At 39.4% G+C, this 27,980-nt stretch overlaps 1 protein-coding gene across 3 annotated transcripts; it reads right to left on the bottom strand.

Annotated features, from left to right (window-relative positions):
• Positions 1 to 607: 607 nt before the first annotated feature.
• On the bottom strand, positions 608 to 27,767 carry UBQLN1 (ubiquilin 1). 3 transcript variants are annotated; one of them, XM_052700732.1, is made up of 11 exons: positions 27,473 to 27,767; positions 14,465 to 14,616; positions 12,654 to 12,769; positions 10,899 to 11,161; positions 9,908 to 10,066; positions 9,097 to 9,247; positions 8,463 to 8,605; positions 7,413 to 7,496; positions 3,638 to 3,753; positions 3,141 to 3,309; positions 608 to 1,798 (listed from the first exon to the last, which is right to left on the bottom strand). In XM_052700732.1, the coding sequence occupies exons 1-11, from the start codon at positions 27,629 to 27,631 to the stop codon at positions 1,643 to 1,645; spliced, it is 1,668 nt and encodes a 555-aa protein (XP_052556692.1). In that variant the 5' UTR covers positions 27,632 to 27,767; the 3' UTR covers positions 608 to 1,642. The 3 variants fall into 3 exon arrangements, with proteins under 3 accessions (XP_052556692.1, XP_052556690.1, XP_052556691.1); XM_052700730.1 differs by having other exon boundaries at positions 9,004 to 9,247; positions 27,473 to 27,766; XM_052700731.1 differs by having other exon boundaries at positions 608 to 1,795; positions 9,004 to 9,247; positions 27,473 to 27,766.
• Positions 27,768 to 27,980: the final 213 nt, after the last annotated feature.

Raw genomic sequence — 27,980 nt, 5'->3', positions numbered from 1 at the left:
GTTTGCAAGGTGCACCTCAAGTACTTGGGAGTGGTGATAGATGATTATAGGTGATAGATAGGCTCAAGAAAACGTCCACACAATATAGGTGGGGGGCCTCATAAGAGCTGAGTAGAGGAGGACAGTCACCCCCCTCTCCCTGCTGGCCACTCTTTTAATGCAGCCCAGAACACAGCTGGCCTTCAGGCGACAAGCACACACTGCTGGCTCGTGTCCAGCTTCTTGATTAGCATCTTTATTCTAGCTAGTAATTTTAAGGCATTTGCAAGCAATGTTTTTTTAAACAAACTGAAGTTATAATTACCATCAAAAGACCATTCAAACCAATATTCATAGGAATTCAGTGACAATGCCCACAACTACACAAATACAAGCAAGTGCTATTCGGTGTCACACAGCAGTGTATTTTATTGCATTACCCCAACTTTAGATAAAGCAGCAGTCTTCAGTATCAGATGCCTTAGACTCTTCCCTTCAGAGCATACTCAAAAGAGTTCTTCACAAATCATAGCCCCAAATTGGTAAATAGTCCCAGGCCAGCTGTTAAGATGTCTGTCATCTCAAATTCCAAATCATCAGCTACAAGCACAAACACACTGAGCCAAGATGCTGAAAGATTTTTGTATTTATTTATTTTCTGTGCACAGTAGAGGTTACTACCAGTAAAACCTCAGAAGATATACAGTATTTTTTCCATGGAGCTTGAAAGTAATTAGAGTATCACATGACGACAATGTGTGAGACTGATGTTTCCAATTACAAAAATCAATACATTAGAATCTCAATGAAACAACCCAAAAGGCCTCAGAAACTCTTTCTGAGCACAAGGCAGTACCTCTTTAATTTGCACAACAATTAAAGTAATTTACAGTTAATCTCTGTGAATATCAAGACAATTTTACAATGCAAGTTTCTGTAGTTAGACTTAAAGAGATAACCAGAACATTAACTGCAGTATTTTAAATGAACTTGCCTAAGCTTTTTTGCTGAGATGGTTATCAAAGAGGCTGGAATACTCTACACTGAAAACATGGCATATGACTTTTCTTTTCCTGGCTTTTTTTGGTTACTTATAATTTTATTCTATTGCAATGTGTAAATTTCTAGAAACGAGCTGTCTCCATTGTATATACTGTGTTTATACTTTATACAAATTAAAGCAAAAATGGTAGATTACTCAAGTGGTATAAATCTTACAGTGTTCTGCTAGCAAAAAAAAAAAATACATGCTGGAATCACAATAAGCAGTATTGGTATCCACAAATTATAGCTTCAATCAATTTTTTTCCTTTTTAATTTGTACTCTACATTAAATTACTACTGAAGGCTAATGTTTAAGCAGGAAATAAACTGAACAGTTGCAAATGATACAAAATCTGTTCACGCAACTGTGAAAGCTGATATAGTTTCAAAAAATCACAGATAATGCAAAACAGAAGATGTGTGATGCATGCAACAACTGAGAAAATTCACTGATCCCCATTGTTTGCAGAAAACTACTGCACTCCACCTTAAAATGTAGATTGATTTTAGTTGTAACAAGACAATCCCAAGAGTCAGAATGAAATAAAAGCAAGTATTTTAAAGATTTAAGAGCTGTTATCAAAAATAAATTACATTTTTTCAAGTCAAAGAAACACTGCTATGAAGGCTGAGAGCCAAGGAGCCTTTCAATAGCTGCATTGATGTCTCCACCTGTTGCTATTAGCGCCTGCAGGTTTGCTTCACGGTTCAGAAAGCCCATCGCACTCAGCTGCTCCAGTTGTTGCTGAAATCTAACTTCTGGATTTTGAAACTGCTAAGAGTAAAATTTCAAGTTGTAAATCCACAGTACACATTTGGCAAAGTACTAGATTTAAACATAGTGGCTTCTGCACCACTTACATGGACTCTTAAACTACAGGAAAAGGAAAAAAAAAAGAATTTGGTGATGTAAGAATAACTTCTTAATATAGCTACAGATACAGATTATATGCATCTATATTTGGTCCCATTCTCCCTCCATATTTTATATTGAGTATTTTAATATAAGTATGCATTAAATAAGCATAAAATAGATATAGATAATTTAAGAAATGAAATGGTTCAAAGTAGTAATGTCAGACAGCAGAATTTCGATGATGTCTCTGCTGGCAATGGTGAATGTCTCAGACTTTCTTTTCTTGGTATTAAAGTCAACTTGCTTTTAATCTTCCAAGTATACGTTGATTAAGTTACCGGAATTCTAACTGTTGGAAAGCTTCAGCCTAAAGCAAACTCACAGCTGTGCCTTATGGGTCAATACTGCTCATTCATAAACTCATGGCAAAATTCTCCAATTCAAAAGCATTTTTGAATGAGAACAACTATATGAAAATAATGTGCTGGAGTAACACAAGAAGTCACTTTAAATCAGTGAGATTTTAGATGTTAACACAAACTTGTGCAGCTACTATTAATTACACGAACTTGCACAGATACTGTTAATTACTCTTTTGTTCTAATTCAACAGTTTCATCCATCAAGAAACTATTGCCAGTAGAAGTTCCATGGCTCCAAGCTAACAGAAAGACAATCCAAATTAGAACATGTCCCCTCACCACTACTTGCTTCTCATGAAGCACAACTAAGCAAAATAGTCAATTGGTAGCCCAAGTTTTCACAGTGTAACAAAACATACTGCAGTTTGGACCTGCAGAATGTCCATGAAGCAACAATTCACGGAGAATCCAAATAACTGGAGCGTGGCTATTTCAAAGCATTGGACAGAGACTGTCACAGCTACAGCGTAACAGACAGCACTGCTAACAAACTTTGTGCTTTCTGCATTTTTAAGTTCTTGTTTGAGCACGCATTTCACCTGTCAGCAAACCTCATCACCTCAATTTTCAAGGCATTTCAGAAATTCAAGGGTATGAAGATGAGTATATTAAAAGGATTAACTGCTCAGAGGACACTTTTACCTAAATTTAATTATTTTTAATACTTATTTGCACAGCTGCAATGCCATTTTAAGCTGCTTCTGCTTTTTTATTTATTTATTTTTTTCAATAGCAGAAGTACTCTGAGCTCTCAAGTCTCAGATTTATTTTGTTTTAAGAGAAAACTTTAGGAATAATTTAAAAAAAAAAAAAAATCCAGTCTGCAATAATGTACTTTACCTGAGCATTTGCACCAGCAAGGGCCTGCAACATCTGCTGGACAAACTGCTGGTGACTGGGTTCAGCAGCTCCAGATGTTGGATTTGTACTGTCACTGGGAACAGAACTAGGTACGTTGGACCCTGTAGAAGCTCCAGTACTTCCCAGGCCACCTAAACCAGGATTAAATCTGCACAAGTGACAGAAACAGAAATAAGTCAATTGAATAATAAACTCATGCTTAATTGTAATGTCTTCTCTAATCCTATATATTATTACCATGTAAAAATTCTGTCAAATGCAGAGTAGGTGACATACTATGACAAAGACAATAGTCATCACTATTCAAAAAAACGTACTGCATCATGAAACACTCCAAAACAAGCTCAGTGAAACATTCCAAAACAAGCCTGGCTCCAAAAAGACAAAACAAAGAGTTTTCACATGATAAAATTTCTACCTGTAGAAAGAAGCACAAGAGAAAAGCTGTTTTCTAAAACTGTGATGCTGAGTCTTACCCCGGTATAAGTCCTGGTGCTTCTGTTGCCAGAGTCTGCAAACCCTGCTGAATCTGTAGTAAAGCCTGCATTGCTCTGGGGTTTGACATAGCTGATAATGTGTCAGGATTCTGCATCTAAGAAAATGAGAGAGACTTGTGACTGAATCATGTCAAAGCACTCAGTGTTAATTTTTAACCACTTAATGTTTTACAGAATCTGATATGCTTTCATAACTTGTTTTCTCGTTTTAAATTTGAATGTTTACATGAAATCCTTCAGAGTCTGGGGGGTTTCTTGAGAAAACTTTCACGGGAGGTGATCAGTGAACTTTCTCTGACGTGAACAAAGATGTGAAAAATAAGGAGTATACCAAAATAATATTTCTCAATACCACTTCTGAAGACCATCATATTTCAAAGCCAAGGAGTGTCCCAACCCATCATCATTCTTGAATTAGTCTCTTATGTCACACTACTAGTAAGCAATAACACTGAATAACTGTTAATCAAGTTTCATCATATCTAATAAAAAGTTACAAAATATTTATTTCCTAGCTAAATTCAGACTACTGAACTATAATCATGACAATTTGTGCATGTGTTCATACCTATAATTCCCTTGCAGACTACAGAAATGGAAATATACTACAAAACATACAAGCAAATTCACAGTATTAAAGGACCTTCACTGTGACTTCAATTGTTTTTTCACATCCACAGACAACTTAAAAAGCAAATCCTTTTGATTCCTGAAGGTAAATGTCCTGAAATCAGACTATTTCAGATACAAGATCAAAACTAACAGCTTACCCTCACCTCTGCTTACAGATGCTACCCACAGGCAAATGCTATTTGTTTCAATTACAAGTGAGACAGTTTTAGTAGCTAGATCTAATTCTAACAGCAGACAGGCTGATAAATCTTATCAGCCTTTACTTGGCAACTACACCAAATTTATTCTGTTGCAAAAACATCTGATTCACGAAGAAATGCACATTATAAGGTAATCTTCCTCTGGCCCAGAACAGAACTGCAGAACAAGGCATTAAGAAGTCTAGTCTGGAATATGAGAGCACAGCCACACTTAAGTCTTGTTATCTGTTAACATCCTCTGTTCATCTCTTGGATTTTTATTTTCCTGTTAAAAATCTGACAGTAACTAAATAAATAGCCGGCAAAGCCTACTCAAATCTTGCAGATCGTTTAAAGGAGATCACATGGCATGTGCGGGCCAAACTCAGGAATCAGACTCAGCTACCACAGCTTAATGAAAGGCAGGTCCTACCTGACCAACCTGTTCTCCTTCTACGAGCTAGTGACCCACCTGGTGGATGAGGGAAAGGTTGCTGATGTAGTCTACCTAGACTTCAGCAAAGCCTTTGACACTGGCTCTCATAGCATTTTCCTAAACAAGTTGGCAGCTCGTGGCTTGGACAAGTACAGACTTTGCCAAGCTAAGAAGTGGCTGGATGACTAGGCCCAGAGAGTGGTGATAAACAGAGTCACATCCAGCTGGTGATCAGTGGTCTGTAGTGGGGCCTGACCTGTTCACTATCTTTCCTGATGACCTGGATGAGGACACTGAGCGCACCCTCAGTGAGTTTGCGGATGACATTGAATTGGCAGGAAGTATCAATCTGTCTGGGGGTAGGAAGGCTCTACAGAGGGTTGAGGACAGGCTGGATCTCTGGGCTGAGGCCAATGGGATGAAGTTCAACAAGACCAACTGCCAGGCCCTGTACTTTGGCCACAACAACCCCAGGCAATGCTACAGGCTTAGGGCAGAGCGACTGGAAAACTGTAGAGAAAAATGGACCTATATGCACTGGTTGATACTCAGCTGATTATGAGCCAGTAGTGTGCCCAGGTGGCCAAGATGGCATCCTGGCTTTCTCAAAAATAGTGTTACCAGCAGGAGCAGGGAAGTGACCATCCCTATGTATTCTGCACTGGTGAGGCTGCACCTTGAGTACCGTGTTCCATCTTGGGCCCCTCACTACAAGAAAGACATTGAGGGGGCAACTAAGCTGGTGAGGAGTCTGGAGCACAAGCCCTATGAAGAGTGGCTGAGGGAGCTGGGATTGTTCAGTCTGAAGAAGAGGAAGCTCAGGGGGTGACCTTATCCCTTTCTCAAACTACCTGAAGGAGGGCTGTGGTTGAGGTTGGGGTCAGCCTCTTTTCCAGGTAACTAGCAACTGGACTAGAGGGAATGGCCTCAAAGTTGTGCCAGAGGAGATTCAGTTTGAACATTAGAAAACATTTCTCCCAGAGAGTGGTAGGTGCTGAAACGGGTTGCCCAGGGAGGTGGTGGAATCACCAACCCTGGAGGTGATCAAGAAACATTTAGATGTTGTACCGTGGGACATGATTTAATGAGAAATAGTAGTGATAGGTGGACAGTTGGAGTGGATGATCTTAGAGATCTTTTCCAACCTTGGTGAGTCTATGATTTTCAGAAGAAAGCATTTTGGGCTCCTCAAAGTAAGCTGCTGTAACTATTCTGTTTAGGTAAACAAACAGTGGCTTGCTGTCCAATATTCAGAATTGTTTTTACAGAAAATGGTGGCCCAACAATTTCTAGAACACTGTTGTGACCTGGACCTTATCTGAGTACTGGCAATTCTTGCTAAGACTCATGAAAACTGCAGACAGAGTAGCTCACTGCTGAATTTTCCTACTTCTTCAGGGTAACTGCCCTTTATTGCAAAAGATGCCTTCCCCTGGACAGAGAAATACTTTATAGTTTGTCACCCAATTCAACCATATAAAGCCAAAAGATAAGTGAGGAAGTATGAACTGCAAAATTATCAACATTCTGAGGATAACTCAAGTGCTTTTCCACTTTACTTCACACTCTAATGCAGTAAATCACCTGAACCAACAGAGTGAAGACAGAAGCAGTTGTGTCTGCATCATGATACCAACATGAGGAAATAATCAAAGGAAAAAGCTCATGTGATTCTTGCTTGTCTACACTAATCAGCATTTATTCACAGGTTTCAACAGTTTAAGTCATTTATTCTGAACAATTAAGTTGTTACTGTAATTCCTGAGTATATTACTTTACTTGTAAGATTGCTTGCTTGCAGTAAGAGCAATGCACATTTACTCAAATTTATATGGACAGTCTAATGATAGAAGCTATACAACTGGATTATGTGTTTAATTCCCAATATTTTTGTTTACTCCTATTCAAAGAACACAGCACCACTACTCACAGTGACAGCTAAAATCATGGAGACACCCAAGCAACAAGCACAATCATGTTCACAAGGAACACAATGCAATTCACAGGCTTTTGCTTCTTCAGAAACCAGCCTACTCTGCATTAGCTGATTTGGGTCTTTCTACACACACTGCAAAATGCCTTTACTCCAATATTTAAGGTGGGGTGGAACAGCAGTGGCTTTTCCTACAGCGGTAGGAAAAACACAGTGAAAGATTACTCTATGGAAAAAAGTACTAACATTTTTGTTTTATTTACAAAACAAATCACAGAGCAAAAAAGTGTTCTCCATCTACAGTGCAGTAAGAATCATTCTTTCTAACTACAGAAGCAAGAGTAAATCTAAACTGTTGTGCCGATCATAGACAAACATTCACCAAAAGGTTTAACTTTCTGAAAGGATGGAGAGTCCAAGCAAGAATTTATTATAACTTGGTGTCTAAAGCCAATGAGAATGTATGTTAACACTCTAGCTTTTAATCAAACCAAGGAAAGACATCAGTTTACTGGAAAAAAGAGACCACCTCTGAAGTACAGACATTTAATAATAGCTAGTATCTTATCTTACTTGCTGAAGGAAAGTAGGCAGCTGTTGTCTCATTTGCTCCTGAAGCTGAGGATTTCCAGCAAATAAAGGATTATTCAACATCATCTGTAGGACAAAAATATTTAAATTCAAAGATCAAGCAGTAAAAAAAACCACCGTGGATTTAAAGATGAATACTTAAAAAATATGAATCATAGAGAATGATAAAGAATACAATAACCACCTAAGAAAACTCAAACTCTCAAACACAACTATCTCCTTTAACTAAAACTTGTTATGAACCACCAGCACAAAGACATTGTAGGGACTTTTTTTTCTGTTATCTTTTCTTAAGTGGAAAAAATTGCCAGATCCCTGCCAAGACAATCTCATTTATATTATGATTCACTTTTGCTCAGCCTCTGCTACATATCTAAATGATTGTCTCTCTGTAAATATCATCTGCAGAAGATCAGATCCAAGCCAGTATCCAATACAGAAAGGAAGACACTTTCTCTTTGTTTAGCATTTGACTTTGGCTATTATTTGTTTAACTGAAATGTGAAAATACTTCTAAGATATTACTCACAGAACAGCAGTATCTGTAATTCAATAGCATGCAAGAGCCACAGGTAAGCAATTAAAACCAGAATAACACCTAGAAACAGCACCGACTCTACCCTTTCACTTCTCTCATCTCAGAATACTGTGGTTATTTATTTACAAGGAAGCAGATCCACCTTAATGTACAAGCATTTGTTTTCTCTATCTGGCTCTTGCACTAGGTCACAAGTTCAGGGCTGCACAGAACATACACAAACTGACAAGTTATTTCAGAAGAACGCCTGGCAGATGTCCAACTATAAAAGAAACTCACTGCAACAGATCATTAAAGGTAACCTGGTAATAATTTATGTAAGTTAGGCATTAGCATACTTGAAAAACTGGGCTATTTATTGCAGACAAGCGTTGAATTATTGCTCAATTATTATCACTCTGTAGTGAAAAATTAAACTATCATATAAACAAATTTTAAAAAATAAACTCAATGCACACAGTACATCAATACACTGCTATACCAGACACACTTACCTGTACTGCAAGATCAGGATTCTGGCTTAATGATTGCATCATGCTTCTCATATAGGGTGCTGACAACATATTCTGCATAAGTTGTGGGTTTTCAGTTATCTGTTGCAACAAGCTCTGCATTCCTGGTGTGTTGAACATACCAGCTTAAAAAAAAAATGAAAGGTCACTTTATTAAACTTATCAAATGAGTACCTGAAATGAGCTTTAATGTGGTTTTGCATACATAGATGCATCTGTCTCTCAAAAACAAGAAAAATGTATCTAACAAAGAGACCCACTAGGCCTAAAAGTCATCAGCTGTTTTCATGCTTGTCTGCAAACAGGAAAAACACCATCACTCATCTAGGGATTTCCTACTATTGTTGTTTTAAGGCAATACTCACACAGTATCATTCTTATTTTACTTTTCACATTTTTATACAGAAGACTTTGACACTTATCAAGGACCGCACGAAAGAAATAGAGGATCTGAGTCTCTTCCTAATAAAACGATCATTTCAGCAAATTTCCCAAATACATACAACTGCAATAACAAACACACCTCCTAGTCCAGGTCCCAGATTTGGTATGGTTGAACTCTGTCCTGTACTGCCAGACGTATTATTTCCAACGTTAGCACTGTCAGTGTTCTCACCACTTGTACTGGTACTTGTTGTAGAACTCTGAGAAGTGGACTGAGGAGCCCAGGGATTTGGTAACGGATCTCTATTTTCTGTACGAGATGGCTGACTGTCCCCTCCTGATGATGTATTGCTTACTAAAGAAGCAAATGGATTACCTCCAAACTACAAAGGAAGGAAAAGCAAACACGTATCATCTACAAATGCAAACTGTTTTTAAGTTTGCTATAAACCACAAGTTACATTTCCAAAGTTATCATGAAGATAGATGTTGATGGCTCTTAATAGTTATACTCACCATTCTGAAGTTATTTAAGAGCAAACACAGAGAAAGAAAATGCAGTCTTTCCAAATAGTCTCACTTCTTTTTGAAAGTAGAATTTCTATTACACTAGTATTTTGAGCATGTAAGACTGTATATCCTACAGCAGTTTACAACTGTTAAAAGTCTTTTCCCATTTTAGGTTACATATATTACTAAGTCCACCCTTATTAACTTACCTGGAGCTCATAACTTTACCAGTCAAAGAAGTAAAAGAATTTAGACTATGTGGTAACTTATTTAATATAGAAATTTATCAACTTCAAAATAGCTTCTCAGACCCACAACACAGTATCTGTACTTCTTGAAGCTTAAAGGAGCACAGAACATGTTAAAAAAAAAAAAAATATCTTCCCTTTCTCTCCCCTCAACAGAGAGAGAAGGCTATACTGTGAATTCCATCTTTACGAAAACTCTGCCAAGTACACATTTGATAAGTTAAATCATTTATATTTCATTCTTAAAAATATTTATTCTCAGTGGCATCTGCGATCTTTTCTCACCTGTTCCTGTGCTGCATTCAACATTGGCTCCTGAATATCTGTATACATACGCCGCAAAGCATTGTATCCACCTGGTATACTTTCAAGGTTGCTCAAGGCTCGGTCTTGGTTTCGCATCATTTCCTGCATCATTGCAGGGTTTCTAGCAAGTTCTATTGTCTAAGAAAGTGGAACATTTAATCTGTATTAATAAGAAATCCATTCTAACGTGAAGACGTCAGCATGACAGCATCTCTTCTACTAGATCTAAGCCTGATATTATAATTAAAGCCAAAAATCAAGAAGTCAGCTTAATAGAAGCCAGCAGAATTTGATATTTAGCACGTGTTCTGCCACAGCTGCGACAACAATGGTTGGGTCTGGAAGCACTGCTAAACAGAAGAAAAACCTTGAACATATTATTCCTTCTGCTCTCTTCACCTTTTTTAACACAATGTACTTCTGCCATCAGAAGCATGTGTACAGGCTCAGAAGTACACTCACAGGGTACTTCTAACATCAGTACAGTGTGCAGCTTATAATGGAAACTTTAAATACCCTCATTTTCAAATGTTCTCATTTGCTTTTCGAGATCTTTTGCTACATAACATATCTTACATAACATGCAACTATAGAAGCACCCAGAGAGTGCTCCTAAGAGTTAGGTAAACTGGAAATAAGTACAGTTTACCAAAAGTAATAATTCTCCAAAACTTGTTGGCTACACAACAGTGCAGACAACTGTATCCAACTCTAAACTCACAAGACATTAGCATAAAATCTTCAACATCTATGAAAACCATGCTGCAGATTTTCTGAATTACCTAATTCAGCCTTTAACAACTATAAACATAACTACAAGTTGCCTAAAGTGACATTTTATAGACTTTCTAAAAAAACTCAAATTATTCAAAAACATTTCTCAATACTCAACTATGGACATCCAGTTCTTGCTATGTTGTTCAGTTACACTATGATCAAAGGTCACAAACTCAGATATCTTTCTACATACCTGCCTCATTATATCCGGATTATTCAGCATATGTCCAATTTCTGGATTTCTCTGTATCAGTTGCTGCATTTGAGGGTTAGCCATAATTAACTGCCTCATCAGGTCAGGATTTGAAAGCACATTCTGTATAAATGGATTCTCCATTATCTGAACCATCATTTCTGGGTTGGACATGAGTTGTCGTTGCATCTGACTTTGCAACTCTGAAAAGCTTGACGTATTTAAGCCCAGGCTACTCAGGCCTGCCAAACCTCCAAGGCCACCTTTAGAGTTAAAAAATAATTGAATTTACATTTCTTATTGTAAGTCTAAACAGAACAACATCTTTTGTAAATGCAAAATACTTGGATATATTCCACATTTCAAAAATAACAAAATTCAGTGGAAACTCCACCTTTGCGAGGCTGTTAAGCAGTCATTCATTAAGTCTGCTTCTTAAATAACAGAACATCTTAAAAAAACAAACAAAGAATTGCTTTGAAATAGAAGTTATTACAATGCTAACAACTTCTGATTTTCCACAGCTCAGTAACGAGTGCCGCTTGAATTTTGAGGCCTTGACTTTTTTTTTCCTTCGGATATATTTTAGTCCATTTGTGATAGCCATCCACCTCTCCACTCTTCTTTAGACTGTAACTGAAAGAGACCTCACAGTATGATGTATACTGCCTATTGTAATTTAAAGTAGAGCTCTTCTTTTTCACTGCTGCAACAAGAACTAATCAATAATGCTTTTACTTCCCTTCTTTTGCTGAGTCCAAATAGAAAACTTTCAATATTTTATTGAAGATGTAGTTAGCTATAGAATTGGTTACACCTAAAAAATGCAACCGCTTAACACAGCTTTTTCAATTCTGTTCTTTTCTTTTTTCCACAAAAGCAAATGAGATGAAAAAGAAGAATTAGAAATATTGATATTGCAGAAATAGTATTTCAGATGAACACTGCAGTCTCTTTTTTCATGAAGGAGAAAACAACATGCTTGGAAATTGAGAAAAAATAGACAATTTTGCTGCTTCTGTTCCAGATTTCAGCTTTGTATTACAGATCCAACTTTATCATTACTTCCCTCATGCAAATTCAGACAGACTCTTAAGGAGAGGGATGACACTGGGAAGAGTTTAATTACCAATAGTGCCAGAATACAGCATCAGCAGTACTCTACTTCTGAAGGTGAAACAGCTCCTGTCTATAGCCCCTTCCTACAACCTATGTCACAGGTATTTGTAATTAGCTTTTTTTTTTTTTTTTTTTTTTTTTTACAGTCTTGATTGCATTAGACCAAAGCTTCACAGAAAATTATCTGTACCCTGTAGAAGACACCCACCAGAGAATCAGAGAATAGTTTGGACTGGAGAGGACCTTGAAGATCATCTAGTTCCAATTCCCCCTGCCACAAGCAGGGTTCCAACCTATCAGGCTGCCCAGGGCGACACTAAACCTGACCCTGAACACCCCAAGAGATGGGGCATCCACAGCTTCTCTGGGCAGCCTCTGCCAATGCCAAACAACAATTTGAAAGACATCTAATCAAAATCCCCCCTATTTCAGTTTAAAATCATTCTACTCTTTCTTATCACTATCAGACTGTGTAAAAAGCTGGTCTTCCTCCTTATAAGTTCTGTCTGGAAAGACACAATGAGGTCTCCCTGCAGCCTTCCACTCTCCACAGTGAAGAAGTCCAGCTTCCTCAGTCTTTCTTTGTAGGAGAAGAGCTCCACCCCTCTGTCCATGAGGTCTAACAGGTGTTCTTACCCAAGCCAAAAGGGTTACTATTTGTTGAAGTTGGTGTTGAGGTACTACTGCTTGATGCAGATGTGGTAGTGGTACTCCCACTGCTGTGTGTTTGCTGAGCTTGGTGGTCTTGTGATCTAAAAAAACAGAAAGACATTTTCAAAATTACAAATGTAGCAAGGCAATTCATATAATGTCATTAAGCATAGCAAGAATGTCAAGGATACTTGAGAATCTTAGTTTTTCATTTTGATAATTCCTGAGAATCACATCTCTCTAGATGGCTTCCTGTAATAAGTCTTTCAGACGTGTAACATCATCTGTTCTTCAGAAGAAAAGTTTGAAATATTAAGAAAATGAACGGTCATCACTGCAGCCATTGCCACCTTCTCATGCAACCCCAGAGCAGCGTGCACTCAGAGTGCATTGCTCTCCAAGTCTTTTCCTTGCTTCAGAAATTCTTTGCCTTACTCTACTGTAATTGATAGCCATCAGACAGTGATTATATGCTTGAGGCTTAAAGAAGTGAAATTCTATTATTCTCTTACTACAAGACAAATATCAGAATCTCAATAATCTTCGTAACTAGGAATGAAGTAAAAACAGCTGCCAAATTCATATGCTCACTACACCTGTCTCTTGCAGAGGCAATAGTACTGGTGCTGCCATATGATGTAAAGGACCAAAGAATTCAGCTGATTCAAAGCTAACCTGGCCTCTACTCAGTGAGGCAAGTTTTAAGTCCAAATCACTTGCTAAATCTGGTTCACTAAACAATTACATAAACGTCTGCATTTGAAAAATTACAAAATTACAGTGTAAAATAACTTGTAGAATCTATGCATGCAGACCTTCCACAAAAACTTGAAGGTTAGACAACATGCTACATTTTACAGATCAGTTCATCACACATCTCAGTATCTTTCTTGTACAACAAAATTCTATAATTGCTTCAATAGTGCAAAGTCAAAACAAACAAAAAGCAACCCATACAAATCTGACAGATGCCTTCAGTACAGAGGCCTCCCTGAAGTTTAAGAGCTCTCTGTCACTAAAATCAAAAGCTAAACTGGCAACGAAACGCTTTGCAGATTTTGCAAGTTCTTCCACCAATCAGTATTAAGTTATGAAGGATCCCATCATCACCCTTGTGAATAGATACCTAAAACATATCATGTCAAGTCATGAACACCGAGGGTACCACAGGACTTAGCAACCTCATTCAAATTGCTACTGATGTTCCAGTGTAGTGAAGGAGACACTAATTTTTGTCCACAAGATCTAACAGTTCTGCTAAAACCTCAGTCCTCAATGATTCATATAATTCACCCAAACAATCTGGCTCTGACCACCTCCAGGGGTGGGACATCCTCAGCTTCTATGAGCAACCTGATCCAGAGCCTCACCATCCTCTGAATAAAAAATTTCTTCCTACTATCTTTTATTTTAAAAATCAATCCTGTTTGTCCTGTTGCTACTGGATCATGCAATCAGTGCAATGAGCCAAGAAGCTGTAACTTCAGTCACAAAGATCATAGACTGCAAAGGTGGTTACATTTAATGTGAACTTCCTAATAAAGATATTTGGTTTTCTTAATCGAAGAAAATACACAGAAAAATATGACACAGAGAAACATGAATCTGACTAAAATATGACACAGGTCTAAGAAAAGAGCGTTCTCACTTCAGACTTATTTTACACCACAACTAATCAGTTGACTACAGTTGCTTAGTCAGATCTAAGTCTGCCGAACAGGAAGCTGTCACATCAGAAATTAAAATTATTTTGACTTCTTAGAAGCAAAGAGACAACTGTTTATCAGCGACATTACCTGTTTTGTGTTTTGATAACCAGGTGAACAGTGAGTCCATCGTGAATCCCATGCTGAGTCAAAGTATCTTGATCTTTCAATATTTTTCCAGCAAATATGAGTACAAGCTGATCGGTGTGGGACTTGAAACGCTTAGAAATTTCTTCCTTAAACTAAACAAAAAAGTTAATTTCATACACTCAGATAACTGTATGATTTGTGGACTTGCTTCAAGTTTAATATACTAAAGTACTTGCTCTGCATTTTCCACTTCACACAATCTAGAAATACTTCATTAAACTCACTCAATTTTCTCTTTTTTTTTTTTTTTTGTACAAAGAAAGACAATCAAGTCATTCCTCTACCATGCAATAAAGATGAGAAATGTTCCATAGGTAGTATTTCAGGTACAAATCCATGACAGTAAGTACATACTAGTGTGTGTATATGTATGTGTGTGTGTATATACACACACAGAATTTACATGTCCTACTAAATATATATAGTATTATACACACATATTACATATATATCAGTATATGCATACTAATATGTTAATATATATATACACATATAACATACACATACTACAGAATTTATCCTTCACTGATCAGTCTGAGGATAGAATATCCCAATTGCAGTGAATCTGTCTGTGCTTTTCCTTGAATCAAGCAAAGAATTATCCTCACTTCTCAGACAAGTTTTGCTGCCCTCCATGCAACAAAACTAGCATTCCTTTCCACACGGGCAAAAAAATTCTCAGTTGGCCCTGCATTCTCAGCCAACTCACAACACAAAGAAATGACATAGTTCCAGCCCAGGTCATGGTGAAAAGCCACGTACTTCAGCTGACAACAAAAATCACACTCATGAGCCCAAGAGAACATGGAAATCCAATATATATCTTTCTGCCTTCTTAGCAAGTAGTTACCAGGTTACAATTTGACTGAGATTTTATTATTCTATAGAAGTTTTCACAGCAAGAAAAAAAGAGTCACTAAAAGTAAAAAGGAAAATAGTAGGAAAAAATGAGAAGGAATGACTTGATTATATCAAAGCCAGGTACATTTTTTAAACAAGACTACTCAGTAGGTTAATTATTTTTGAAAGTATTCTAGTCAGTTGGGAAAAACTCCAGAAGTTCACCCTATTTGGCATTTTAAAATTAAATTGACCTTACCTCTTCAGAAGCAAAATTCCAAGCATTCTAGAAATTCTCACTCCTACAGAAAACTCAAGTATTAATCTTATAATTATTAATAATTATGTTTTATAATTGGCAGGACTAAAAAAGAAAATCCCCACATATTACACTTTGAACATGAGTCTCTTAATTGGAAGGGTTTATTGTACAGGAAAAGAAGAAAAAAGTGTCTGAGACACAACAGAGATAAGTCTCTGTCTGGGTAGAAGATAGCCCCTGGTTAGTTAAGTTTGATCAATGATTTAGTTCTGGTTCTTATCAAAACAGCTTCTAAGTCAGCCTTACAGTGACAATATCGTGGCTTGTCAGTATTCCAGAAAGTCATCGAGTCCATTCCTTTCCAGAGTGGCTTACTTACCTGAACTATTACTGACATGCTTGTCCACTCTGTTTTCAGAGGTCTCCAGAGATAGACATCACTATCTTTTTTTCCAGTAAACCTACTCCAGAGCTTCACACCCCTGTTTCTTCATTGTCCTGCCCACCATGGCCAATGCAAACAGATTGCTCTCCTTAGAATTAAGAGTTGCAGTGAGGCTAACCTTCCTTTGAGGAGTAGTGTTTTCTAATCCAATCATTCTCACTAATTTCTGGATTTTTTAATGTAGTTATAAGTGTAAGACTCAAAATAAGCTACAATATTCTACATAAACTCTTACTCACTCTTACTAGGATAGCAGGATAAACTCTACAAGATCTTGCAAGATACATTCCCACTTATAAGAAGCAGAAGCCCACATGGGACAATAAGTGTTGACTTAAATAACTATTAACTTTGCAGACCATTTTCTGCAGAATAACTTCATACACAGTTGCTTCCTATTCTGCATTCTTTGTTAATTATTCCCAGGAATGCACATTCCAGTGTAGCAAAACCAGGAGAAATACTCAGTTTGGTACAAAGTTAATGCATAAAAATATTGTGCCACACCAAAGAGTAATGTAATTTGCTGTCATACTTTCACAACATGGCGTGGCAGGGAACAACTTAATTATCTTCATAAAGTTGATGCTGTAGTGTAAACACTGCTCAGAGCCATGTCCTGCCACATTTCCAGAAGCAGCTGTGTTTCCACAAGACCAAAGAAGCAAAACACCCTTCATAGAACATAGCTACATGGTACCTAGTATTACTAGTATATAGGTATCAAAGGCTACACGCTTCCTTTTCCCTACTATCATGATACTGCTTTAGATGACCTGCAAAACCAAGACCAATCTAAGACAGGAATATAAAATTGAATGTACGAGAACCATAAAGAAACCTTTACAGCAATGTATGCGCACAACCCAAATGCACAAAGGGCCTTTTTCCAGCCAGGAAAACAAATTTGTCTTAAGTACTGAGACAATTTCAACTGAGGCATATTTATATAAATAGACTAACCACTCAGAGGGGAAAAAAAGAAAAAGAAAAAAAATCAGGTCTTTTTCATCTGTTTCACCTGAGTTCAGCACATTCTTGAGATTTCTGCAATGATTGAGCCATGCTTCATATCATATCATATCCACAAAAGAAAACCATCTAGATGTGATGTCATGAAATTCATTTTGTAAATGAGTCTGCTGACTGTTTTTAATAATCAAAAATAACAACATAGCAATAAAAATACAGTAACAACAACAACAGCATAGGCCAGTGACAATAGCACACTTTCTTCGGAGGCAGGGAGCGGAGACCATTTTATACACCTGCAGCAAAGAACCCTACAGATCTTTTTCAGTACAAGTTGGGGCTTTTTTTGTTGTTTTTTTTTTTTTGTTTTTTTTTAAATTCTCAGGATCAAACACAAGCCAGTTTTCAGAATCACGTAATCTCTGCCAGTACTGTAAGATGACTACACCTAGGTTGGAGCATTTTCGGGGGGCTCTACATGGAATAGTGCAGTCAGGCCAGGGGCACCCAACACAACAAAGACATGTAGCTATTCAAGTGGATGCAGAGAAGGGCCATGGAGGTGATCAGAGGGCTGCCTATGAATACAAGCTCAGGATCTGAGCTTGCTCACTCTGAAGTAGAAAAAGCTCTGCGGAGATCTCATTGTGCTTCCTGTATTTAAACTAAGCTTATAAGAAAGATGATGAGAGACTCTACTAGGGTACTTAGGGATATGACAAGGAGGAAGGTTTTAAACTGAAAAAGATTTACATTAGATATTAGGAAGAAATGCTTTAATATGAAGGTAGTTACATGGCAAAACAGGCTGCCCAGAGAAGCTGTGGATGTCCCACTTCTGGAGGTGTTCAAGGCTGAACAGGATGGGTTCCTGGGCAGTCTGATCACAGCAAGGAATTTGGAAGTAGATATCTTTAACTGTCCCAGACTGTCCCATGATAACACAAATCACTACTGTTTGCTTTGTGAAGAAGAGTTAGGGAGGGTGGAACACAGAAATTTTTCCCAAACACTGTGGGCAAGCATATCTGCATTTAGTCTCCACCTCTCACTGTTACTGGTAACTAAATTAAATGCAAGGTCGTTCTCATATAGTAAAACAGAAAACCCACAGTTTTCTTTAAATTCAGACAGAATAAGGATAAAATGAAGAAATGAATGCATTCTATCTCCCACAGACCCTTTGTACATGTAGTTTTAGGACTCCTCATCATTCTAACATGCAACAAGTTAGGAGATAAGCACTTTGGTAAGAAAAAGCAGCATGAATTATAGCAGTTCCTAAATGCAACCAGTGAAGACAACTACATCAATTCTCTTTTCCTAAACAGAACTGCAAACGTCAATCTAATATGTATCACTTCAATATCTCAAATTAAACACACTCAACAAAAAAAGGAAGTAAAAGATAACGCTGGTTATCTTTTGGTTGGTTTTACTAGTGTTTTTAGTAAAATGAACTCTGGTATTGCTTACTTTTTCTATTCATATAATTCAAGTAAGTAACACTGCTGGTAAGCTACAGTCACTGTTTCTACAGGTAAGGCTGTGGATGAAGGTAAGGCTGTTGATGTGGTGGTCTACCAAGACTTCAGTAAAGCCTGTGATACTCCCTCTACAGATTCCTCATGGAGAAGCTGGCTGCACATGGTTTGGGCACATGCTCTGCTGGGTGAAACACTGGCTGGATGGCCAAGCCCAAAGAATTGTGGTCAATGGAGTAAAACCCAGTTAGTAGCTAGTCACAAGCGGTGTCCCTCAGAGCTCTGTACTAGGGCTACTTCTATTTAGCACCTTTATTAGTGATCCTGATGAGGGGATTGAGTGCACCCTCAGTAAGTTTGCAGACGACACCAAGTCGGGAGGAAGTGTAGATCTGCCAGAGGGGAGAGGAGCACTACAGAGGGATCTGGACAGACTGGTTTGATGGACTAAGGTTAATTGTATCAATTTCAGCAGATCCAAGTTCTGGTTCCTGCATTTTGGTCACAACAACACCAGGCAACCCTACAGGCCTGGGGAGGAGTGGCTGAAAAGCTGCCTGGTGGAAAAGGACCTTGGTGTACTGATGGCATTCAGCTGAATGTGAGCCAGCAGTGTGCCCAGGTGGCCAAGTAGGCCAATGGCCTCTTGGCTTGTATCAGAAAGCAGGTAAGCAGGACTAGGGAAGTCATCCTCCCCCTGAACTTGGTGAGGCCCCACCTCAAGCACTGTGTTCAGTTTTGGGCACCTCAATATAGAAAGGACTTTGAGATTCTTTGGAGCAGGTCCAAAGAAGGGCAACAAGGCTAAAGATCGTGGAGAATGTGCCCAATGAGGAAGAACTGAAGGAACTGGGGCTGTACAGTCTGGGAAAAAGGAGGCTAAGGGGAGACATTATTGCTCTCTTCAAATATCTGAGAGGTGCTTATAGCAAGAGCAGGATTGGTCTCTTCTCTCACTGGTTACAAGTGACAGGACGAGGAGAAACAGCCTTAAGATGCGGCAGGAGAGGTTTAGGTTGGATATCAAGAAAAACTTCTTTACAGAAAGGGTTGTTAAGCACTGGAATAGGCACTCCAGAGGGATGATTGAGTCATCACCCCTGGATGTGTCTAAAAACCATTTGGACATGATTCAGCAGAGGGTTGTTAATGTTAGGGTAGTATGGTTAAGCTGCAGTTGGACTCAATGATCTTCAAGGTCTTTTCCAACCTGAGCTATTCTATGATTCTATGATTAAAATACTTTGTCACCTGGGAAAAACAAGAGTGGAAACAGTTCTAAGTTTCAGTAGCTGGCTGGAAGCAAGGACTTCCTCTATGCAGTTCTCCCACCCCACTGACTATTCCCTTTTACTAGCATTTAACATTACAAACAATAGTTCAGTCGGTTTGTGTTGCCATTTAAAAATTCACTTGAAGAACCAGGACTTACTTCAACACAACATTACAAAGAATAATGATTTGCTATACTAAATGCCTAGCATTTTCACAGAAACTATTTCATTGTATTGCTCTGTTAACTGAATACACTCAAAATAAGGTAAGGAGTGAAATCACTTTTAAACAACATTATTAGAGGAATCAGTGAAAATAACTGCATCAGAATATGCATCAGTCTGAAACAGAAGACTAACATCAAGACAGACTTGCTTCCGAAGAAAAAGAAACAGAAATCATTCTTAATTAGAATGACTTAACTCAAGGTCACAGTCTCCTCAAGGCACAGAAACTCATAGATCTGACATAAATTAGAGCAAATCTAAAGCTGGTTGTACTGAAGCACCAGGCCTGCATTCCTATTTTATCTTAACTTGTAAAATTTTTTGTTGTATTTTCCAAATTCTTCTTTTTTCTTTTCTTTTTTCTTTTTTATTTTTAGGGGAACTCCAGCATTTTTTAGACTCATTTTTTACACTCTTGGTTCCTAAATAAAATATCCTTGAATTCACAGTACTTGAAAACACAATTCAGTCCAATACTCCACTAAGAGAAAACTACTCCTTGGTTCCACATTATCACAAGAACAGGTTCCAGAAGTTGTTAAGGCTTCCACTACATCTGCTCAACTTGATTGCCTGTGAAGGTTTTTGCAACATACAGGTGAACACTGCTCTGCTGCTGCCCAGGCCCAAACCAATGTGAAGAGAATCCAATTTGCATAATTCCTATGTGAGCTAATTATAGTAAAAATTTTGTCAGTGAACAAAGCACCTACGTACCTGAATACACATCAACACTTAACTATAAGAGACTTTAAAAAAAAACACAACAAAAACACAAAAAAACACAGCCACTTTGCAAGGGATACCCATACTTCAAACCTTGGTCTTCTAACATTTGACCATCTGATAAACCGGCCTTGGAAGTTCCATCAAAGTTTATTCTAGCTAAAGTAAAAAACTTCAAATGCAAACTGTCTTTTGAGATATTACCATCTTATGATTCAAAAGCTTTTTGCTGACTCACTCTCTGCCATTTGAGACAGCGAGAACATTACCATACACATGGATTCTGTGAACAAAGAATAAAAGGAGGAAAACAAGTAAACGAAAAAAACATTTCCTAAATTTTCTCAATGTTGACTTCATGAGATATAATTAAAAATGAAATTACTGCAATAGTATGAAAGAGGCCTTAGTGAATTAACATCAATTACCACCGAAAGGCTCCAGAAAACTGCAACTGCTTTGAAAATACTAAGCTACAACTTCACCTAAATAACAATAAAAAAGCAAAGTTGCAATCTTCAGAAACCAAACTGTTTTGAACACGGTAATGAAGCAAAAGTTTATATCTATTACATGGCAGAATTGCAATTTACACTCCCAGCAGTTCCTCAACTAACAGTCCCATTACAAAAACACATTCCCAAATGACATTACCTTGTTCACAACTGGCGTTTCATCAAGGACTACTTAAACTTTCAACTGCCTTCTCTATTAAAACACAAGGCTCAGTATATTAACAATACTCCAGCCTCTTAACCCACACACACACTAGTTGCAACAGAGGCTAACTGATGAGCTCCAGATACATTTCACACAATGGAATCAAAAGTCTTCCAAACTCAGGAAGTGAGGAACCAAAGAACCACATACATTCACAGGAACACAACTGTTCATGGCTGTGGCCTCCTTCCCAGATGAATCACATTGGGTAATCTCATGACTCTGAATTAAAGGGAATCAGTAAAAATGGAGTTCTCATTGCACAACTCTTGGATGTTGTACAGGAAGGGGGACAAGAATTTGCGGTTACAGGCAGCAAAGCGCTTTTGGCATGGCCAATTTTTTTGCAGCAGATGAAGCATTGCTGGAAAGTGCACCCAAAATCAGGCTTCCATACATGCTTTGTTTTGTCTGTTATGACTTAATGGTGAGTTACCATCTTCCCATACCCTTGTCAAGCACACATGCAAGTTTCATAATCACACTACTTTCTCAAGCACTGCCATCAATCCAAACTGACAAAAAACTCATTCTGAGAAACAAACTCACATTCTTGATGTTTACAATCATAACCACTCAGAAAGGAAAACCAGAGGCAGTGCCATCTAGTGGGAGTATCTCAGGACTCACGTTCTAGCCAGTTCTATGCTAGACAAACTTCAGCAAGCCATTCCACTCCCTAATGCTTTGACCTAGGAGAGACGATTAGCAGTTCCTCCCTTTTCCATAAAAGGACTGCAACTACTGGTGGAAAGTACTGCGCTTGCAACAAAACAGGCCTTTTCTCTAGCAAGCCACCAAGACTGAAAAAGGACATGAGAGTATTAAATGCAAACAGCAATTCTTGCAGAAGAGATGCATTTTAAGAATGTATTCCACACTTTTTTTTTTCCACATGAAACAGCATAAGATAGAGTATTTTTCAACTTAATGAGGAAGAGGTTGGACAATATTCATTCTTCCTGAGGAAAAACTGCTATATGAATTACTGCCAATAGAATTATTACTCATTTGACCACCAGCTAAATATCTCTGAATTGTTTGGTTTCAGTAAGCTTAAAATTTAAAGTATATACAGTATATTATAAAATACAGTATATTTTAATATATAAAGTATATATTAAAGATAATACAATATATATTGCATAAAAGAAACACAGATAGCAATTAATCTTTTCAGTCTGTCAGATTAAGGAACTATCAACCTCATCAGCACCAAGACAAATGCTGCTGTTTTTTTTTTCCCAAACATGTAATCCATCACATAACTCACAATTTGTAAAGCAATGTCCAAACCTTACTCATGCTTTTACTAGTTTTCCAAATAGCCAACAGATTCAGATGTTGAGTGAACTCTGAAATATGTAGAACACTTAACGCTATCTCTATAACAGGTATTAAACCACATGGATATTTACCCACTGTTGTCAATTTTAAGCAGCACACAAAACTGTTTTTTTTTTTTTTTTTTACAGCTCTGTGCTCCCCTTCCTCATCCCTTCAAGACTAAGGATGACTGAAGCTAGCAAAACAAGCTTGTGGGAAATCATAGGAGACAGCCCATAGAAATCCCAACAGGAGTCCCTGGGGCAGAGCTGCCACCCTTGGAGAGCAGCCTGCTGTGGGGCAGCTGCCACCCCTGCAGAGCAGTGCTTGTAGGTTTGGTATATAGCAGCATTGGAGCTGTGCTTGGAGAGCTGCAGCCTTTGGGAAGCCCACACAAGACAGCAACCTGTGGGAGGGACCACATGGGATTTTCTTGTACTGATAACGATTAAAGACTTACTGAGCACAAACAGATTTCACAGGAGAAAAAAACAAAATAAGAAAAAGACAGGTGGGCAGCACTTGCAATCAAGTGACCTTCCAAAGTGACTTATCATTTGAAGGTTATTTTCCACTGTAACCTGCATACTTCGTGTTCTCGGTTCACAACACAGGATCAGTAACGACTCTGTTACTGAAGTTGTCAATATAGAAAAAAAACCAAAATACTTTCTTAAAATAGTTGGAAAGTGCTTTACCTTGAGTGCACATCAAGTAAGTTTTTGGACAGTTACTAAATTAGGAGCATTTGCTGACTCCCTTGAGGGTAGAGGGGCTTGAAAGAAAGACTGACAGATCAGAGTGCTGAACATCACAAATGATATGAAACGAAACAAGAGCAGTCTTGTTTCTGCAATCTTGAATGTATGTATGTATAGGATGGGGAACAGACAGCAGGAATGCAGCCCTTCAGAGAGGGACTTGAGGTTCTGGCTAATGGTTTAACCAGTGGGAATCAACAATGTGCCCCCTGTGCCCAGAAAAGCCAACCTGAGCTGCATTAAACATTGCACAGCTAGCCTGTCAAAGAAGTGATTGTCCCCCTGTATTCGGCACTGGCACTGCTTCACCTCAAGTACTGTGTGCAGTTTTGGGCTCCATGGTATAAGAAGGATATAATTACCACTATTAGAGGTGTCCAAAGGAGATCAACGAAAATGGTGAGGAGTCTAGAGGGCGTGACTCACAGGGAGCATCTTAGGATATTTGATTTGTTCAGCTTAGAAAAGGCTGAGGGGTGACCTCATCGCTGGCCACAACTTCGTGAGGGGAAGCTGAGACAGAGATGCTGACACCTTCTCTCTAGCAGCCAGTGACAAGATAAAAAGGAACTGCTTAAAGCTGAAGAGTCTATACTGCTATGAGGAAAAGGTTCTTCAGCAGAAGGTGGTGGGCACAGAACAGGCTGCAGCCCTAAGCTGCCAGAGTTCAAGGAGCATTTTGGACACCGCTTTTAGACACAGTTTGGATTTCAGGTGGATCTGTGTGAAGCCAGGAGCAAAGCCAATGGTCTTCATGGGTCCCTTCCAGCTTGTGATGATCTATGTTTCTACATTAAGAGAGCAACAAATAAGACACACTGTATAGCCCCAGTAGCTCAAAATATTTATCTAAAAAACCTAAAATCTAAAAAACAAAAAAAACACCGAGTCATAATATTAGCTATAGAAATATGCAACTAAATAGCTTTTATTTTGCAGCATCAGTTTAGACTTTTCCCCCCCCCCCACCTGCAAATATACTAGACATAGCTGGCTGACCAATAACAAGATGACAAACCACTTACTGATCCCAGGCACATTTGAACAGATATGCAATTTGTTTTGTATTTGAAACTAACCCATTTTCAGGGTCAATTCTAGAAACATCACATTTACTGCCGATGCTTATTGTTAAAAACAGTTTATAATTACAGCTGAAGAAAAACAGACTAATGTTAGCCACTATCAGACACCGCTTTTTTCAGTGGTAGCTGGGACACAGCTTTGGACCCACAGGGGCAATCTTACTTCATGGGAACCAAGGAATAACTGCAAATACAATCTGTACCTTTGATGTATGTCAAATGTTTAGCATTTAAGATAAATGGACAACAATTATATTTCAAGCAGCATGTTCTATTAACTACTTATAACTGTAGGTCTGCTTTTAGTAAAAAATTGCATTCTTGCTAGTTTATCTAGGTATTTCAGCTTTTAAGACAATTGGTCACAAAAAAACCTGGCATCCCCAAATGGCCTTCATATTTAAAAAAAAAAAAAATCTTGCTAAAGACAAATTTGTAGAATATCTGACCTTAAGTAAATTTGTTTGCACTTCCTGAAGTATTCCAAATAAATTGCAATTACATTGCTTTTGGTGACAGATGTTACCCTTCTGTCAGATCTGGTCTATGAATCTCAAAAAAAAAAAAAAAAATTTACAGTAATTTTATAACAGAACTGATGTTGCTTAGAAAAGGAAAAAAGTGCCCCCTTCAGACAGATTTCTGCAAACACTGTGAATAACATTAAAAGCAAACTCAGTCGTTTCACCTTTGGGAGAAATGCCTAGATTAAGTTTGCAGACAGAGTAGCAGATAGGATACTGCAAAAAGAACACCAAAGACAGGAGAATATCAACTCCCCAGCAGCTGGAGCGAGGGCCTCAATAAAACTTATTTCTGAGATGCTTATAAGCAAAATAATGGGAAAAACTTGAAAGAAATACCACCATTTTGTCTCCTCGCAGCAACTAGGTAGAACAAAAGTGTAAATTCTAGCCAAGTTGCTGGAATATAACTTTACACTCAGAGCTTTTACTTCATCTCTTTTACCCCCCTTAGGTAACCACACAGGGTCTTCTGGTTCGTCCATGACAAATGATATCAAGCTTCGCATTCTGACAGCAGTGGTGATAGCTAACAATAAATTCAGAGCCTTCAGCAACTAATTCAAACTCCTCAGCAAACTGACACTGTGTTTAGGGAAGGCTGTTATTCCTAGATAAGCAGGGCACCTGAAGCCTAAAAGCAGAGCCTCATCCCACAAACCTTGAGGAGATACGCTGTCCCCTGCTGTGTTTGATAATAAAGACACCACAACAAGGTCGATGTGCTAATAAGAAACTTAAGTAGCCATGATTCTCGAAAATACATTTCTGACTAAATATGAGGCTTGGCCCACACAACCTTTTGCCTGGGCAACACTTCCCACTGGAACCTCACAACTACAACTTGTAAAAACCCCATATTAAATTATCACATGTGTGGCATTACATTTTAGTATATAAAGCAATTCTGGGAATAGGCAGGCATTTCGTGGAAACTGTACTTATGCTTACATGTTGAAGCGTATGGGATTTGTGTGCTTTACATGCTGGGTGTGCATGCTTGGGGAATCAGAGCTGCCATAAAGTCAGCTTTCTAACCTGTCACTCAGGCTGTCAAGTTTGATGGCTGGATTCCTACAACCAGTGGAGCTCACATATGCACCCATGTTTTAGTTTTCAGTTACCAGTTACATACAAGAGAGGGGAAAAAAAAAAAAGTCAAGCTGATTTGCCTCATCCAGAAATACTTCAGGGAACATTTCAGACAGATTTTATGGAAAGAGAAATAAGCTCTGAATCCCCTCCAGGCAACTGCATCTTTTGGAGTATTTCAGCAAAGCAGTATCCATCTCCTTCACAAGCAGAAGAATCACAGAATGGCCTAGGTTGAAAAGGACCACAATGATCACCTCGTTTCAATCCCCCTGCTACGTACAGGGCTGCCAATCACTACACAAGGCTGCATAGACCCACATCCAGCCTGGCAGAAGACTGACTTCACAGACTCTACCTCAGGCTGTGGTTGTAGTTTCTCTATGATTGCTTGTCCTCTAATTCAAACAAAAGTCCCCGTCAATACCTGCAGAGAAAACCTCCAGGACAAACAGGATCATTACAAGAAACTGAAATGATGATTCACTACTTCTTTCAAGTCGAGGGTACCGTGGTTGGGGGGGGGGGGGGGGGGGGGAGGGAGGGGGCAGACACTGGCTTTCTTAAAAATGTAAATAAGACCCCAGCACATCAGTTACTAAGCAGTACCACCGTGCAGTGCTCTATATCGATAACAAGCACACTGAAGCACAGCTGAAGCTGCACTTCGTTTGCAGCGCAAATTTTACGATCTGTCAAAAAAGACAACTTCCCTAAAATACAAATGCTCGCCGTGGCGTTCTCGATTTTTTTGTTGTCGTTTGGGTTTTTTGGGTTTTTTTTTGTTTTTTGTTTTTTTTTTTTTGTTTTGTTTGGCTTTTTTTTTTTTTTTTAAGGTACGTTTTTAATCAAGATAACGACCGGCTCCTCATCGCTCTCAGGAAGGTGACTGCGCACGCTCTCCGTAGCCCCGCCGGCAAGCGAGCAGCCACCTCCCCCGCCAGCCTGAGTCAGCCCAACCGGGCAACGCGGCAAGAGCTCGGCCCGGGCCCCCTCCCGAGCCGGCACACAACCATGGGGAGCGAGAGTTCGGAGGGTTGCGGCCGCCTCAGCGACCGCCCCGCAGGGAGCGGACCCTGGCCCCGCGCAGCTCCGGCGGGCAGCAGCCGCTTCGTCACCGGCGCGGGCCCCGGCCCCGCGGCCTGACGCCGCAGACCGCGGCAGAGATCGCGGCGGGCCGCGCTTCCCTCGCTCCCGGCCGCCCCTCACCTGCCGGATGCTGCTGGTTTCGGCAACGGAGAACTCCTCTTTCTCTTTGGGAGTCTTCACCGTGACTTTGATGATCCGCGGCTCGTCGGCAGCTGAGCCCCGAGCAGGGGACTCCGGGGCGCTGCGGCTCCCCGCGGGGCTGTCTGCGCCGTCCGACATGGTGAGCGGGACCGGGCCAGCTCCTAACGCGCGGCAGCTCCGCACAAGCCCAGCCACCCCTAGCGCTCGCCTCGCCCCACCGGGCTCTGCCCGCTCCCGCAGCGCCGGGCGGAAATACCCCAGCCTGGCCGCGGCGCGCACTGATGACGCAACGCTTCGGGGAAGTTACTAGAAAGGGGCGCTGCCTGCCCGGGCGGGGGCTGGACAGGGAGTGTGCGCTGTGCGCATGCTCGACGCCCGCGCAGGCGCAGTTGGTCGCGCACACCCCCACCGGGGAGGCGGTGCGGGGCTGCTGGCCTGGGTTTGCCTTTCAGTTTCTCGCTCTGTGCCGCTTTATGGGCAGTGAACA

Source organism: Tympanuchus pallidicinctus, unplaced genomic scaffold (assembly GCF_026119805.1).
Source record: "Tympanuchus pallidicinctus isolate F22 unplaced genomic scaffold, pur_lepc_1.0 scaffold4, whole genome shotgun sequence".
In the NCBI taxonomy this organism is placed as follows: Eukaryota; Metazoa; Chordata; class Aves; order Galliformes; family Phasianidae; genus Tympanuchus; species Tympanuchus pallidicinctus.
Note: the sequence above shows the minus strand (reverse complement) of the source record. Positions and strands in the feature narration are given on the sequence as shown.

Excerpts from the sequence above, each read along its gene's own strand:
- UBQLN1 (XM_052700730.1), bottom strand. The coding sequence starts at position 27,631 with ATGTCGGACGGCGCAGACAGCCCCGCGGGGAGCCGCAGCGCCCCGGAG. Across the intron at positions 12,770-14,464 it reads GTTATCAAAACACAAAACAG|ATCACAAGACCACCAAGCTC; the intron begins GTAATGTCGCTG and ends CTGTTTTTTTAG. Across the intron at positions 1,799-3,140 it reads TTGCTGGTGCAAATGCTCAG|CAGTTTCAAAATCCAGAAGT; the intron begins GTAAAGTACATT and ends TTTTACTCTTAG.